This window comes from Gigantopelta aegis, chromosome 10 (assembly GCF_016097555.1).
Source record: "Gigantopelta aegis isolate Gae_Host chromosome 10, Gae_host_genome, whole genome shotgun sequence".
Classification (NCBI taxonomy): domain Eukaryota; kingdom Metazoa; phylum Mollusca; class Gastropoda; order Neomphalida; family Peltospiridae; genus Gigantopelta; species Gigantopelta aegis.
The window spans coordinates 57,494,911-57,510,932 of NC_054708.1; the positions used below are offsets into that span (position 1 = coordinate 57,494,911).

At 39.0% G+C, this 16,022-nt stretch overlaps 1 protein-coding gene across 1 annotated transcript in view; it reads right to left on the reverse strand.

The window, feature by feature from the left end:
* Positions 1 to 1,415: 1,415 nt before the first annotated feature.
* Positions 1,416 to 16,022, reverse strand: part of LOC121383135 (NXPE family member 1-like) — a 61,765-nt gene continuing 47,158 nt past the window's right edge. The window contains exons 3-4 of the mRNA XM_041512947.1: positions 5,847 to 5,893; positions 1,416 to 3,521 (exon numbers count right to left, since the gene is read on the reverse strand). Coding sequence (XP_041368881.1) covers positions 2,746 to 3,521; positions 5,847 to 5,893 — 823 coding nt within the window. The 3' untranslated portion in view covers positions 1,416 to 2,745. The remainder of the gene's footprint in view (positions 3,522 to 5,846; positions 5,894 to 16,022) is intronic.

Consider the following 16,022-nt stretch of genomic DNA (forward strand, 5'->3'; position numbering starts at 1 on the left):
ATCAAGATTTACTCTCATCAAAACGAAACAAGCTGCACGAATTAATAATGCACAAACACTTGTTTAATATTTGTAAGAAGCCAAAACTGGATTTTGTCTTCAAATAATTTCGTACGTACGAAAAAATCCTTTTTAGGAAATAAAATGAAATTTAACCTAGTACAAATATTAGAACTATCACAAACACGTTTAAAGGAACATTCCTGAGTTTGCTGCAATTTTTCCAGATGTTATCGACTAACAGACTTTTTAACGATTGTAATTACATATCAGATATATTTTTCTGCATAAAATATTAGTGGCTGTATATTAAACGTGTTTCTGATCGATCTAATATTTGTACTAGGTTAAATTTCATTTTATTTCCTAAATATTATTTTTTTCGTACGTACGAAATTATTTGAAGACAAAATCCAGTTTGGGCTTCTTACAAATATTTAGACGACCAGAAATACATTGAATATACAGACACTGAAAATATATTTAATTTGTAAGTTTAATCGTAGAACTATTTTATTAGTCAGAAACATCTTACAATGCAGCAAACTCAGGAATGTCCCTTTAATATGCAGCCACTAATATTTATATGCAGAAAAATATATTTGATATGTAATTACAATCGTTAAAAAGTCTCTGTTAGTCGACAACATCTTAAAAATTGCAGCAAACTCAGGAATGTCCCTTTAATATGCAGCCAGTAATATTTATATGCAGAAAAATATATTTGATATGTAATTACAATCGTTAAAAAGTCTCTGTTAGTCGACAACATCTTAAAAATTGCAGCAAACTCAGGAATGTCCCTGTAAGCAAACATTATGAGTGAAAAATGAGTGCTAGAGGTGACTCAACGGGTACTTTGGCGGGGGGGGGGGGGGGGGGGGGGGGGTTAGAGACATCTGGCAGTGTTTCCTCTTCCCTCTCGGAGGGTCAGTGGTTTTCTTTTATTGTTTATCTTACTGTATTTATATATATTATATTTAGTAATTACTTTTGGGGAGACTTGGCTTAGTCCAACTATACCTATTGTGACCCATTTTTATACTCAAGACTTGAACCAGTTATGTCTGTATATGTTTTATTTATGGTGATGGTTATATGCCCGTTTAAATTTTATCTTTTTATTTATTAAATTAGTAAGTTGTATATGCTATAATTCATATCATCATTTCCTCTTCCTATCCTATCATTCCCTCCCTTCCTACCCTTACCAACCGTATCACCAACATCCTAAATACTTACCCAATAATTGCTGTATGGATAACTTGGGGGCTAGGCGGGATGCGGGGGGGGGGGGGGGGGCGCCGTGGTAGGGTGCAGTTTTGGCTGCAATAGGCGTAGGCGGTTTGGGTTGATAGGGATGTCTGCATATCCCCCCCCCCCCCGCGCTTGCTGGATTGGACGCGACGCCCCCCCCCCCCCCCCCCCTTGCGAACCCTTTCACTCCAGGGCTAATAATAAATATTAATAATATATTAATTTTAAGTTGTAATTATATCTTTTCTTTAGACCAGCCCGATAGAAAACTATGCGCCTGCTAAATATTTTAAAATCTATAACACTTATATAACATTCATATAAATGGCGAGCCTGAACCTTTGGGCATGTTAATAGTCCACACTTCCCGCATTACACAAGTCGAGAGAGAGAGAGAGAGAGAGAGAGAGAGAGAGAGAGAGAGAGAGAGAGAGAGAGAGAGAGAGAGAGAGAGAGAGAGAGAGAGAGAGAGACACTGACTGACTGACTGACTTACGTAACAGTGAATAGATATTATAGTTTCCTGTGTACACGGTTTGAACATAAGTTGTTAGTCGGTGTAAGTTATTTAGGTGGTGGAATTATTTGTACAGTTGGTGCATTTTGTATAACGGAATGATAGCATATATCTTTATAGAGTTTGTATAAAATTATGACAAGGGATATATTATTGCAGTGATCAGCAAGGGGATCGTCGGATGGCTGTTTAGCTGTGTGTAAAGCTGTGTGAAGGACATCGGTACACATTTTGTGCTAGACAGTTACAGTTGATGGGAACTTAACGTCGTCGTGGTGGATGACAACTTAACTTCGTCGTAGTGGATGACAACTTAACGTCGTCGTAGTGGATGACAGCTTCAACGTCGTCGTGGAGGATGACAACTTAACGTCGTCGGAGTGGATGACAGCGTCAACGTCGTCGTGGAGGATGACAACTTAACGTCGTCGTAGTGGATGACCGCGTCAACGTCGTCGTGGAGGATGACAAATTAACATCGTCGGAGTGGATGACAGCGTCAACGTCGTCGAGGCAGATGACAACTTAACGTCGTCGTGGCGGATGACAACTTAACGTCGTCTGAGTGGATGACAGCTTTAACGTCGTCGTGGCGGATGCCACCCTAACGTCGTCGGGGTGGATGACAACTTCAACGTCGTCGTAGTGGATGATAGTTTCAACGTTGTCATTGTGGATGACAACTTGACGTCGTGTTAGATAATAACACAACCTCATCGTGAATGATTTGGACAACACTGTTTAATATAAGACTGAATTGTGAAACAATAATATATGTGGGTTAGGAGGATATCTTGTGTATACGTGCACCATTTGTATTACTGTGTATAGTATTAGTGTATATATGTATTTTGCGAGGTATGAATGAACGCGAATGAATGGTCGCTAGTTTTGAAAATGCAATGTTAAAATTATATTCAGAAACATTAACATCAATATACAATTACATATAAAATATATTTAAATAATGTCTATCTGCATATGTGACTGAATGCATTGTGCACCATTTCTTTATCGATTTGTTTTGAATTGTGATAGCCTACATTCTCAGTACAAACAGTTATATCCCAGCAGTCAAGATAGATAACTTTATCTTGTATTGAAGCAAATTCTCTTTTAATGATTAATTCATACACGGATGCCCAGTAATCATCTAGAAACAGGCGATCGTCGCGAAATGCATGAAATCCCTTAAAGGCGATCGTCACATTGGGAGAACGCTTCAACAGACTCTTAACGGACTTCACCAGAGCGTGTGCCTGACGTTGCAGAATGTCAGGGTTATATTGATTAAAATGAAGATATAAATTGACAATGATGATATCGTTGCATCCTTTTGGAAGTTTATCCAAATACACATGGGGTGGTTTGCTGAACGCTTTGTTATTGGAAAAACCTGGATGCAAGAAAGGATACCCATGTGTGAACCAGGACATTGTTATGTTATGAGTTTTCTGGACAGTCACCATTGGTCTGTGTTGCCTAAACTTATACAGACTATGGAAATGAAGCATCTTTTGTAGAAACATTAGCCATTGCCGCGAGGTTGAATCTCCCATTATCTGAATACGATGGTTTTGAAGACATTTTGTATAAGCGGCCACCGAGTGTTCAATAGTGCTTGTACAGTACGTAGACAACCATTTGCCCTGGAAGAAAAATCCTACTGGGGATCTTAAAGACCAGGTCTCTATGTTGGGAATTCTGTTGCATGCGACTGGTGGTGGGGATACATGTAGCTCTTTACCTAAAATAAATAAGACACAAATCGCATATTATTCCATAAACTATGTATCAATACCGTTTTGTTACCACAAAATGGTTGGGTCTTACTGAATAAATCCTTACATTGAGCAACATTAAAGTCCAATTAAAATAGGATTAGTATCATAAATATTAAATGGAACTGTGTATTCTTGTGTCTACTTCTCAGATTCTTGCTAGATAAAGGCGGACTCAGAACGCATTTAACTTCATCACATCTAGTCGTTGGATATATAGAGAATACTGCATGAGTGGCTGTTAGATACCATTTATCTTACAACGAGTTGTTTTAAAACATGTAACGAACAAAAGCGAGTTGGATACGTTTTTAAACAACGAGTTGTAAGATAAATTGTATTTAACGGACACGAACGTTGTATTCTATTTCTTACATATCCTGACAAAAAAAAACAGTTTTAAAATAAATATAAATGCCTTTTCCAACGAAAACCTATTTACGGCCCTTTTGCTTATAGTTACCTTGTGCGTCACAGACATGTCAATTTCAGGTTAACGTGTATGTCACGGAGTGATCGATTCGACTGTTCTTTTTGGGGTTTTTTATTGGATGGTATGGCATTGGTGACCTGGTCATCACATGGGAGTAGCCAGTCGTACGTCTTTAACATGTTATCGACGTATGTGTTATTACGTTAATGTTTCTGTAATCAACAACACATTTCACGGTGATTCTCCAAACCAAAATGTTCAAATATGATCTGGAAACGAATAAACGCGTGTGTTCCTTACCACCAGGAGCCTCCTGCATTTCCTAACGTCTTGGTGACTTAGAAGGATTTACTTCTAAAGATATTTACACAAAAACCGGCCTCGGTGGTATCGGACATAAGGCTAATAGGTACAAGGTTCTCAGCCCGGTGTGTGTGCCCGGGAAATCGTGCTTGAACCTTAATTGGATATAAGCACGAAAATAACTTTAAATGAAATACAAACCCAAACAACTCTTTATCATCATAACTGTGGCGCATGATAAAAGGTCAGGTGACGATATTATTGTTATGTTCTATAGAATTTTGATTCAGAGTAGGTCATTATTTATAACCAGACTGTGGTTATAGTCCACGAGGCTCTGGTCTCCACGAGTAATTTTGGGTATATTCTTAGAAAGTTTGGGATGTTATTGTCAGGCCATCAGTTTAATGAAAAACATATGTTGGTTGTTAGGTCATTCGTCCTTGAGAACGTCCATCTTAAATTTTAAAATGGTGGTAATGCCTCACCAAATGTGATCAACAGCTCTGCTTCTAACTGATCTAAAGTCACGTTTTTAACTCCTGAATTTCTGGTGATTATTAATTCTTTCTATATTCGGGCTGTACTAGAAATGATCACGGAGGGAGGAGGCCATTTCGTTATAATCCACGAAAAATGTTCGAAATTCTGTAATTAATCTGGAGATACAAACAACGCCATAACTACCAGACAATGGTTTGATTTGCCAAAATCGCAAGGACTGTAAGTTATTTTCAGATTTTTTTTTTAGATTTGCTTAAAACCTGACTTTTGAGGATGTGTAAGAAATGAGGATATGTTAGAAATAGAATACTACATTCGAAAGAAAGAAAGAAAGAAATATTTTATTTAACGACGTACTCAACACATTTTATTTACGGTTATATGGCGTCAGACATATTGTTAAGGACCACACAGATATTGAGAGAGGAAACCTGCTGTCGCCACTGCATGGGCTACTCTTTTCGATTAGCAGCAAGGGATCTTTTATATGCACCACCCCACAGACAGGATAGTACATACCACGGCCTTTCTTTTTTTTTACACCAGTTGTGGAGCACTGGCTGGAACGAGAAATAGCCTAATGGTTCCACCAACGGGGATCGATCCTGGACCGACCGCGCATCAAGCGAACGCTTTACCTCTGGGCTACCTCCTGCCCCTACTACATTCGTGTCCGTTAGATACCATTTAGTTCGTTGTTGAAAAACCTATCCAAGTCGCCTTCGCTCGTTAAGTACGTTTTAGATCCAAAAAAATTAAGATAATGGTATCTAACGGCCACTCATGTAGAATAATGTAAATAATGTTTAGAATGATCACTGTGTAACACAATTTGAAATGATGTGTGGCACGGATAGTCACATGACACAAGCACCTGTCACGATCGGAGAGACAAGGACTCGGATGTGGAGGCGGAAAGCGAAAGAAGTTGAAAGATAGAAGTTTCTAGATCGGGAAGAAATGAGATGGAATTCAAAAGACAGAAAGTGGACAGTAGGATTAAAAATAAATAAATAAATAAATAATAATAATAATAATTCGTTTATATTACCTTTTGTGGTGACGTTTATCTTAATATCTGGCTTCAGAAGTATGTGTCTGAAACAAATAGATTTTAATTCACTTGCACTAGCAAAATATTTGAATATTAACCTCATATATATATACAGTCAAGCCTGTCCTAGCGGCCATCTGTTATCAGCGGTCACCCGTCTTAAAGTTAAATGGCCACTTTTCCCCTCCCTTTTATACTGAACAGTTACTGATTACCGCCAAATGCATTTTTTTATTTGTAACATAAAATCATCAGTGTGCCGATTCCAACTGCATTTTGATGTATCATGTACGTTTTTAAATCTGCGAGATATTCCATACACAATTTGATGATTACTGACCTTGTTTTTGTCGTATTTGTGGAATTAAATTCAGTAAACTAAATATTATTTTTTGTTAAAGGACAGCAAAGCGTTTTGTCAGGGCGTATATATATAGTCAAACTTCGATCACTCCACCTTTGATCTCTCGAAAACTTCGATCTCTCGAACTGAACGACCTCCGAAAGCTCAAACCTCGAAAACTCGATAACATCGATCTCTCGACCTAATTCTTTGGTCCTGCCATAAAGATTTAATAGAGTATGCACCTCCAAAACTCGACGCGTGTGGATTGATCAAACTGTTGGTGACGATAGTATTTTAAAGACGAATGTATTGTCAATCATGTCAGTCAAGCGAGGCGCGCCTGTCTCGGGTGGTCTTGGCCGTCGAGGATTAAGGTGATAATTACAGAATAATAAATCGCCGAACGATAAAGCGGAACGAATTGATCATGTGTTTGGTAGTCGGTGTACGTCCGTGGTGGCGAGCCTCGCTAGGTAGATTCAAGTTCAAGTTCTTTATTGCCTTAAGATTTACATCTTATCAGCATTAATAATAACATAAATATAAATACATCTATATACAATATGTACAAACAATGGTGGATAATAATAAATAATATAATTAATCATTCAATTACTTAATTAATCAATAATATAATTAAGTAACATCGAATTAAAATATTTATATGATCAATACATACTTATAAATAACAATAATTATATTTCACTATTCATTAAATTACTATAAAATTACACTATTTTTTTTATTCTATTAATTAATTAAAGATAGATAGACTATAGAGTCCGACCTCCGATAAGATCGGTGGCCTGACTCGGGATGGTGTGTGTGTGTGTGTGTGTGTGTGTGTGTGTGTGTGTGTGTGTGTGTGTGTGTTAGAGTTGAAAATGGGCAGAATTTTTAAAATAGCAATTAGTGAGAAAAAAAAAAGTTAATAGAATTAAAAATAAATAAATAAAAAGTTACAAGCCAAAAATAAAAAGAATTGACTGCTCGGTCGAATATTTATATAATTTGGAGCATTTTAGAAGGACAGTCCAAAAATAAATAAGAGAAAGAAGAGCGGATCGGACTATTTAATAATATTTGTAAAAAAAAGTAATTTCGACATAAAATTTGGAACGAAGGTCTAAAAGTTTAAAGTCCGATTTATATGTCCACATGAGTGGCCTCGTTAAGGCCGTTTTGTTCTTGAGGAGGTTGGCGCCTACGGAGACAAGATGAACTGCTTGCCGTTGAAGTGTGGCACAAGTTTCCTCCACCTGTGACCTAGCAGGGTTTTTGCTAGCTCGACGTAATGGATGCCGGCGATGATCTCTGTGGACGGTGTTGTTGTCCATATCCCTGAAAAGGATTCCTTGTCTGTACAGACCCTCCCGGCGCGTCGTCACCACTAGGCAGAGCGTCCCATCTCGTAAGTCCGTATCGTGGATGGCCACCTCACTGCCGTCGGGGAAGCGCTTGAAACTTCCCTATTGGATACCTCCCGGCAGTGAGCCCACGTGTGGTGTATCACCAACCAAGTACTTTAGAGTACTGGCTCTTGATCTTGCTGACAGCGAGACTCCATTCGGCAAAGTCCCTGCCTCGGCCAGAGGCAGAAGGCCGTGCCTTGGCTGGCTGGTCACTCGGGGGAGTGACGGCCTTCCGTTTCGCAACACCAACTTCCTTGTTCGTCTCAACGGCTCCTCTCCTGGCGTCGACTCGTCAGACTTCACTTGCTGGGTTTCCTCAGCTGGCTTGGCTGGCTTGCCCGGTTGGGCTAGGGGCGACGACGCAGAAGGGACCGCCGCTGGCGGTTCAGCCGCCAGCTTTGTTCCTCCCTGTGCCGCCCATGGCGCACGTTTCCTCTTCCTCGGTCGTCTTCCCTTCTTTTGTGGAGCAGGGTCGCCGTACACCAAAGTCACGGTTGCCCGTGATCCGATGTACGCGACGCGGTACTCCATCAGCGTCCCATACGAAGTAATTAATCCCCCCAGGTGGGGGGGGGGGGGGGGTGTGTTTTAACACGAGAGAGCATGGAACAGCGTCCGTCTTCATCGCTAGCTCGAGTAGGAATCCCTCGCTAGGTAATGCAAAGTTACAGACACAGTCTGGTTAACTTCAAAGAGCATGTGTAATAATTGTTAGCGCTGTTTGTTTTTACTCTCAAAGGCGTGAATCGTGTCAAACGTTAGCTTTTCTATTTATGTATCAGTTAATGTTTATCAAATACCAGTCATTTAGTTATGTTAAAAATTGATACATCATAGATCGAGAAATCTGGCTAAGGTCCCGGTAACGTGGGATTTGCCAGATTGGTTTTAAAAAGTTCTGCTTTCTTGTCATCACATACAATCTTGCGTAGGTCCCAGCAGTGGGGGTGGGTGGCCAGATTGGAGAAAGAAAGTAGAGGTGCGAAGCGTAAATAATTTTGTGTAAAACAAATGTACTTACAGTGTTATTCGGCATTCAGTGTTTTGTTAGTTTCGTTCCGTCATGTTGTGACAACTGTAAAATACGTCAACGTTACTTTCTGTTATTTATATATATATATATATATATATATATATATATATATATATATATATATATATATATATATATATATATATATATATATGTATGTATGTATGTATGTATGTATGTATGTATGTAAATGCCTTCTTTTTTCGTTTTCTTTTTTTCTGTCAATAAATACATGTAGCCTATATCCCCAAGCATATAATTTATTTGAAATTCATATGGGTTATCGTTTTTGTTTTATTTACTTACATTTACAATATGCCCACAATGAATGCACCACATGCGTCGAAGATGCCAACAGCTGGGATGAGGTGGGGTGAGATGGGGTGGCGTGGGGTGAGGTGACTGATATATTAATTCGCCTTTCAACTGGGGATGCATAGTTTTAGAGTTCAGAGGTAGGCAGCAAAGCTGCAATGCAGTTTCAAATTTGAACTCATATATTAATTTCGAAAACTCGAACTCCTTGAAACTCGAACTATTTTCTCGTCCCCTTCAAGATCGAGTTATCGAAGTTTGACTATATATATATATATATATATATATATATATATATATATATATATATATATATATATATATATATATACAGCGCTCAATTTTTACGGTCGTCTGTGACGACCTACTATTCAGTCGGGCAACTTAATTCTATGATACTAGTTGCCCGTCAGACGACTGACTTTTTTTTTTTTTTACACCAAAAGGCGAGTTCTGTCGCATAATAATATGCAGTTTCCTTACCCACAATCGCTTTTAAACTGTCGTTATCTACACTAAGCGTCAGTCAATCAGTCGAAATCACGTGGGTTTGTTTGCCACTCGGAACTCCTCGGCGGATTCTGTGAGACATCGGGGAAAATCGTAATCGGCTGAAGTATTCCGAATAGTAAACATTCCAGTGCATTCGATTGGAACATAAGAGTGCATTCGATTGGAAAATAGCTGATGTGTCGCCAAATCACAAAAATCTTAAGCAATTAGGCCCTATGTGTACATGAGTATAACTACAAACATTTAAAAACATTATTAAAAAGTAATGTATTTTATTGTCAAACAGTACATATTACATTTTACATTGACAACATATTAATTCCAAACCTGTTGGTTGCTGTTTTATTGGAATATAAATATAACTCTATTTTAAAAAAACTGATGAAATCAGGCAACTCAATTTTTGGAGGGGAAACCTCAATGTGAACCCATACTTGCCCTCCGGGCAAGCGACCAAAATCATTAAAAATTGAGCACAGTATATATATATATATATATATATATATATATATATGTAGTACACGTGGGTTTTAGCATATGTTAATAAGTTATAATTGTAAATAAATTAATGTTAAGTATTTAAGTAACTAATGTTTTATTTCAGGCTGTTTGCTTACAAAGTATACATTACAGATGTTTAAAGGAGTATCCCAAGTAATTAATATTTCTTGTGGCAGGCTATTCCTATATTTAATAGATTTCATTGTTTCAGTGTAACCAGTAAGGATTGAAGCATAACCTGACAAGCACTCACGGTACAGCAGTGTGTGTGCTGTTCACCTTTAGCTCACTTGTATTGATCTATTTCTATTCTTTTCATTGGCTAACTCTTAACACTGTAACCTTTTTGACCTGAACACTAACTGCACACGCTTGTATGCTTTTCTCACTGACTTGGGACACACCTTTTTCTGACAATCAAGGCAAAGACAAGCTACATGCAGATTGGTAACAATTTAGTTTAAATAAATAAATACTTAATTATAAAAATAATCTGCTTACTTAAATGTAAATCTGAATAAATAAATATAAATACATGTAGGTTAGTAAAATATTAGATTATATTGCTTTGGTAATGAGTATAGCTGGAGTTCTGTGTGTGTGTTTTTTTATAACCCAGTTGTTATTGCTATGCTATTTTTACTTGGTTATTTGCAACTGAGATATGTGTATATATCAGGTCTTCATTTGTATATGTTGTTTAGGCCTACTGTAGTAAAATAATATTGCAGAGTGAAGATCTAATCTATATTTTATGACATGCATTATACCCTATAGGTTAATTATGTACTATTTGCTCTGTACAGGTTTTGGTAAACAGTTGGGAGCCAGCCAGTTAATATTACACCCCCGTCTTATCCACAGGGTATGTTTAAGTAATATGTTAAGTACCATAATAATATATTTTATATCTCAAATAGTTTAATTATAAATATTAATAAGTTGTATAAATAGTTTAAAGAGGATCAATGAAGTAACTGAATAGTAAATGAATCGATAAAAGGAATGCATTAAGCTTACCAATAATTATATATATATATATATATATATATATATATATATATATATATATATATATTAGTATTAACGTCTGTAATAAACCCATTTCATTTAATATATAAGCAATATCGCCCCAGATGGTATATGCAAGAGTTCGTTCCCTTTTTAGGTTGTTTTTATTATTCGATGTTGAGCAATGTATGGTTTTATATATGTATTTGATTTTTAGGATTTAGAATGTAATAACAAATATTATATTGTACTGTATTTATTACAGGGTGTCTGTATATATATGAGTTGCTGTAATAAAGAGATGAATTTCAACCACTAGTTGTTCTGAACCGTAACTGAACTGCTACATTATATATCAGACATGGGGTAATCGTAATCAGTAATCGTAATCGATTACAAATTTTCATGTAATCGTAATCGATTACTGTTTGAGAATACCATGCAATCGTAATCGTAATCGATTACATTGCTAATGTACTCGTAATTTATGATTACTTCCGTGATTACTACATTAGGATTAAAGTTTCAAACTGTATGAACTTGCACTTTTTATGATTATATATTAATCATTATTATAAGTAGTACCCAGGCCTGTATGGCGCCATGACCTACTTTCCGTGACCTTGACCTTGATGACGTCACGGCCTTGTGCCGTGTGCAACGTCCTACTGATCCGGCCCTGACCTACTTTCCGTGACCTTGACCTTGATGACGTCACGGCCTACTGTGCCGTGTGCAACGTCCTACTGACCCTGACCTACTTAGACCGGCCCCTGACCTACTTAGACTGGCACGAAAGAGTATAAAAAGGCTAGATACGGTTTAATTGTGATTCGCTAGCCGAAAACGACCAGATCTACGTTCGTTTTACTAGAGAACAGACGTGTTTTATGATTCTGACATTCTTGTGTCTTGTTGCACTCTATCTGGAACGAAGAGGATGGCATCGGGATATTCGAGCAGTGTTAGGAGCAGCAGCAGTAGCGACGAGGACGACATCTTGGTCTGGAAATGTTCAGAAAGACATACAATCAAAAGAGTGGCTACCAAACCAGAAGAAGAACATTTCATGGATCAAACGGATGCTTCCTGTGACGATATGGATGAAAATGAAGATGGTGAAATCAAAGAACCCGTGGATCAAACAGATGCCGCTCGAGAATATAAAACAGACGCTGCCTGGGATGATGAAGACTGATGTTCGAGACGTTACCTGCTCTGCCATCGTCCCGAAATGCACCACGTCTACACGCGGATGCAGACATTTGGGTGGTGGCCAATACAGTTACGCCAGAAACCGAGGGAGCTCGCCAAGGCCGGTTTCTTCTACACAGGGGATCACGATGCCGTCGTCTGTTACTGTTGTGGACTACGCGCCTACCGATGGCAGAGAATGGACGACCCAGTGATGGAACATTACAGACTCTCTCCAAGATGTCCCTATGTGAATAACATGTTCAGACATTAACTGTTTCAAACACGCGTGAGACACTTGAATGTTTTTGTCATAGCTGTATATTTTGTCATATATTTTATGTACTATATTTTTGTTGTTTAGTAATAAAATTTTGTGTTGTATCCTTCCGTTATTTATAAATAGCATGACTTTGTGACATGTATGTCAGTTGAGAATCATGTCTCGGTGGGAAAGGTACCTAGAGTCTATTTACTACGATGTAAAACATCCTGGGAGTTATACAGGTCCTAGTAAACTGTATCAAGCTGTTAAAGCAGAGGGTAAATTTAAAATTCCTCTGACACGTATTAAATCATGGTTGAAAGGTCAAGAGACCTATACCATGACACATCAAGTGAGGCGAAAGTTTCCACGTAATACCTATGTTGTGGAAGGGTTAGACAGTCACTGGCAATCCGATATAATGGATATGGTCAGTTTGGCTAAATACAATGACAGGGTGAGATACCTCATGGTGATCATTGACCTGTTCTCCAGGTACTTGTGGGTGCTACCACTCAAGTCGAAAACGGGGAACGACGTGGTAGATGCTTTGACAGAATTCTGAAAATTAGAGTCCAAAAACCTAAACTGTTTCAGTCCAATTCAGGGTCAGAATACAAGAACCATACGGTCAAAGCATTGTTGAAGTCGCATGGCATAACGCAGCTGTTTGCTCTAAATGAAACCAAAGCAAGTTATGCTGAACGGGTCATTAAAATCATCAAAATGCGTCTCAATCGCTACATGTTAAAAACCTTTACTTACATGTACATGGATGTCCTAGAGAAGGTCGTCTATAGCTATAACCACACCAAGCATCGAATGTTAGGTCAAACACCAGCCAGTGTCAACCAAACGAACGAAGGAGAGGTCCGTCTGTCTCAGTACCTGATCAAACCTAAAAAGGCAATCCACAAAAAGAAGTTTACATTTAACATAGGTGATAAAGTAAGAGTCAGTCATCTTCGGGGCACCTTTGATCGGGAATACCAAGAGAAATGGTCTGGCGAAATATTTACCATTGAGAAAAGGTACTGTTCTCAACGTAAAGACTTGTACAAATTAAAGGACTGGGGTGGTGATGCCATCGAAGGGACATTCTATGCATCTGAAGTTCAAAAGGTGACTGAGAATCCTGATCAACTGTACCGTATCCAAGACATTGTGAAAAGGAGAACTCGTAACAAACAGAAAGAAGTGTTGGTCAAATGGCTTCACTGGCCTAAGAAGTACAATTCGTGGATTCAAGAAGTAGACGTTGTTCGATATCAGACAGTATAAAAGACCTCAGCACATGTTTGACTTTTCATTATCATGTAAGAAATTATAGAGACACAACCTCTGTCAAGAAGTCATTCGGGTAATACCTGGACATTTTTTGGTAAACGTGTGGTCAAATCGGAAACGGTATTTTTCTCTCAAATCATCATCATATACGTGGTGGTGATTACGTGTATCATCAACTTATCTCTCGATCGAGGTAATTCTAACTTGTGGGCAGCACTACTCAGCAGTAGCTTGGGTTATTTGCTGCCAAATCCCAAGATCAAAACGAATAAGCACCATGGATAAGTATATTACCATTCGAAGTACAGACAGCACGTCTTACTTTCCCGACAACACACACTGGTCTTTTAGAGTCAATCTATATGACAGACTACATCTCGGAAAAAAGTGGGTGGTAGCAGCCACCGAAATCACCATTCAGAACTGGGAAGTTTCGAGAAAATCAGACAGCCATGATATTTACGTGTGTTCCAACATCTGCTACAGCTCACACGTTGGAGAAAGAAAGAAGCCCTTGCTGAGACGCATCTGTTTGATAGGGAATAAAAAGGAAAAATCTTTTGTGTTTCCAAACTATCATTACGTACCCCTGAGACTGGAAGATATGCAGATCGTGGACATCTATATACAGGATGCAGATGGCAATCCAGCCTCATTTATCACAGGACCAGTGACGGTGACACTGCACGTAAAGCCGCAGCCTTTTTGGTTTTGAAACATGGCTGAATACGTTCTAAAACATTACAATTATTTAAAACTGATGACGAATATTCACGATTACCATATGACTCTGGGATTACTGAATGATATGAATGAAGAACCAATGTTGGCCTTGGTGGAGATCGTTCAAGGGTTGCTGGTCGGACGTATTCACGTCGGAGCAGGACAGAAACGTCAATTTTTACAGTTTAACAATGAATATCTGAACATGATGAAAATGCTCGTTCACGTGCCGTGATGAATAGAACTAGAAAACGTATATTGAAACAAAACACCCCTTTGTTAGCCTTCATTTTGGACGACAGTCACCTGGATCAGATGAAAGCAAAAACCGTATGGTCAGTGGTCACGGATAGCTGGAGATATGCAGGATCTCTATAAATAGGATGTCTGTCAAAAACCATCATCATTTGAGATAGAACCTTCAGAGGAGCAACATGTCAGACCAGTACAAGCTGTACGTTCCCGACGTGGATAAGTGGACCCGTTTCTACAAACTGCAGGCACAAGGCAAACTTCAACCTCACTTCGAAATTCAACGTGGTGGGCAAAGTCAGATCATGTACAGTGTGGATCGATGTCTAGAACTCTACGATCCCACGTGGAAAAAGAAAAAGAGGAAAAGAACAAACCCCCGGCACCCAATGTTGTCATGGTCTCCCCAACGCAACAGGTGGTGGAACAAGCTAAGGCCGATCTGAAACGGAAACGAGAACAGAGTGGCGTGGAACAGAAACGATGAGAGCAGACTGGGCAAAAACGGCACAAGCATTTCTGAGAAGGCTATAAAAGGGGGCATGGCAGTTTCAACATCGTCAATTCACGTCGAACACTTCAACAATCAACAACATGAATCAGTGTCGCATTTGCGAAAAAAAATATGTTTGGACCCACGACCTAACTCGGCACGTACGAAATAAACATGGACTCTTGGAATCTGAAAATAAGCCTTCCCAGCAGCAGCAGCAGCAACAGCAACAACAACAGCAGCAGCAGCAGCAGCCCCTAAGATTGTTACATCCATTCACCATGATCGTGTCGGGACCCACGTCGTGTGGAAAGAAATTTTTGTTGTACAAACTGCTAAGGGATGGTAAAATCCAGCCGCCTCCCCAGCGCATCATCTGGCTCTACAAACGATGGCAACCCCTCTATGATACGATCAAAATGGTTGCTCGAGTGAAATTTATTCAAGGCATACCTGAGAATTTGGAAAAGGATCGTTATTTGGATTCGAGAGTCAGAAATCTCATCGTGTTGGACGACCTGATGTATACAGCTGGAAAAGACCCTCACATCACCGACCTGTTCACGGAAGGAAGTCACCACAGAAACCTCTCTGTGATTGCCATCAACCAGAACCTGTATCACAGCAAGGACCCGACACAGAAAAGAAACTGTCATTACCTGGCACTGTTCAACAACCCCATCGACAAGCAGCAAGTCCTAACCTTGGCACAGCAGATGTATCCTGGAAATACTCGTCATTTCATGCAGCGGTTTGAGGAAGCTGCCCACAGGCCCTACGGATATCTCTTGGTGGACTTGAAACCGACCACACCCGAACATTGGCGCC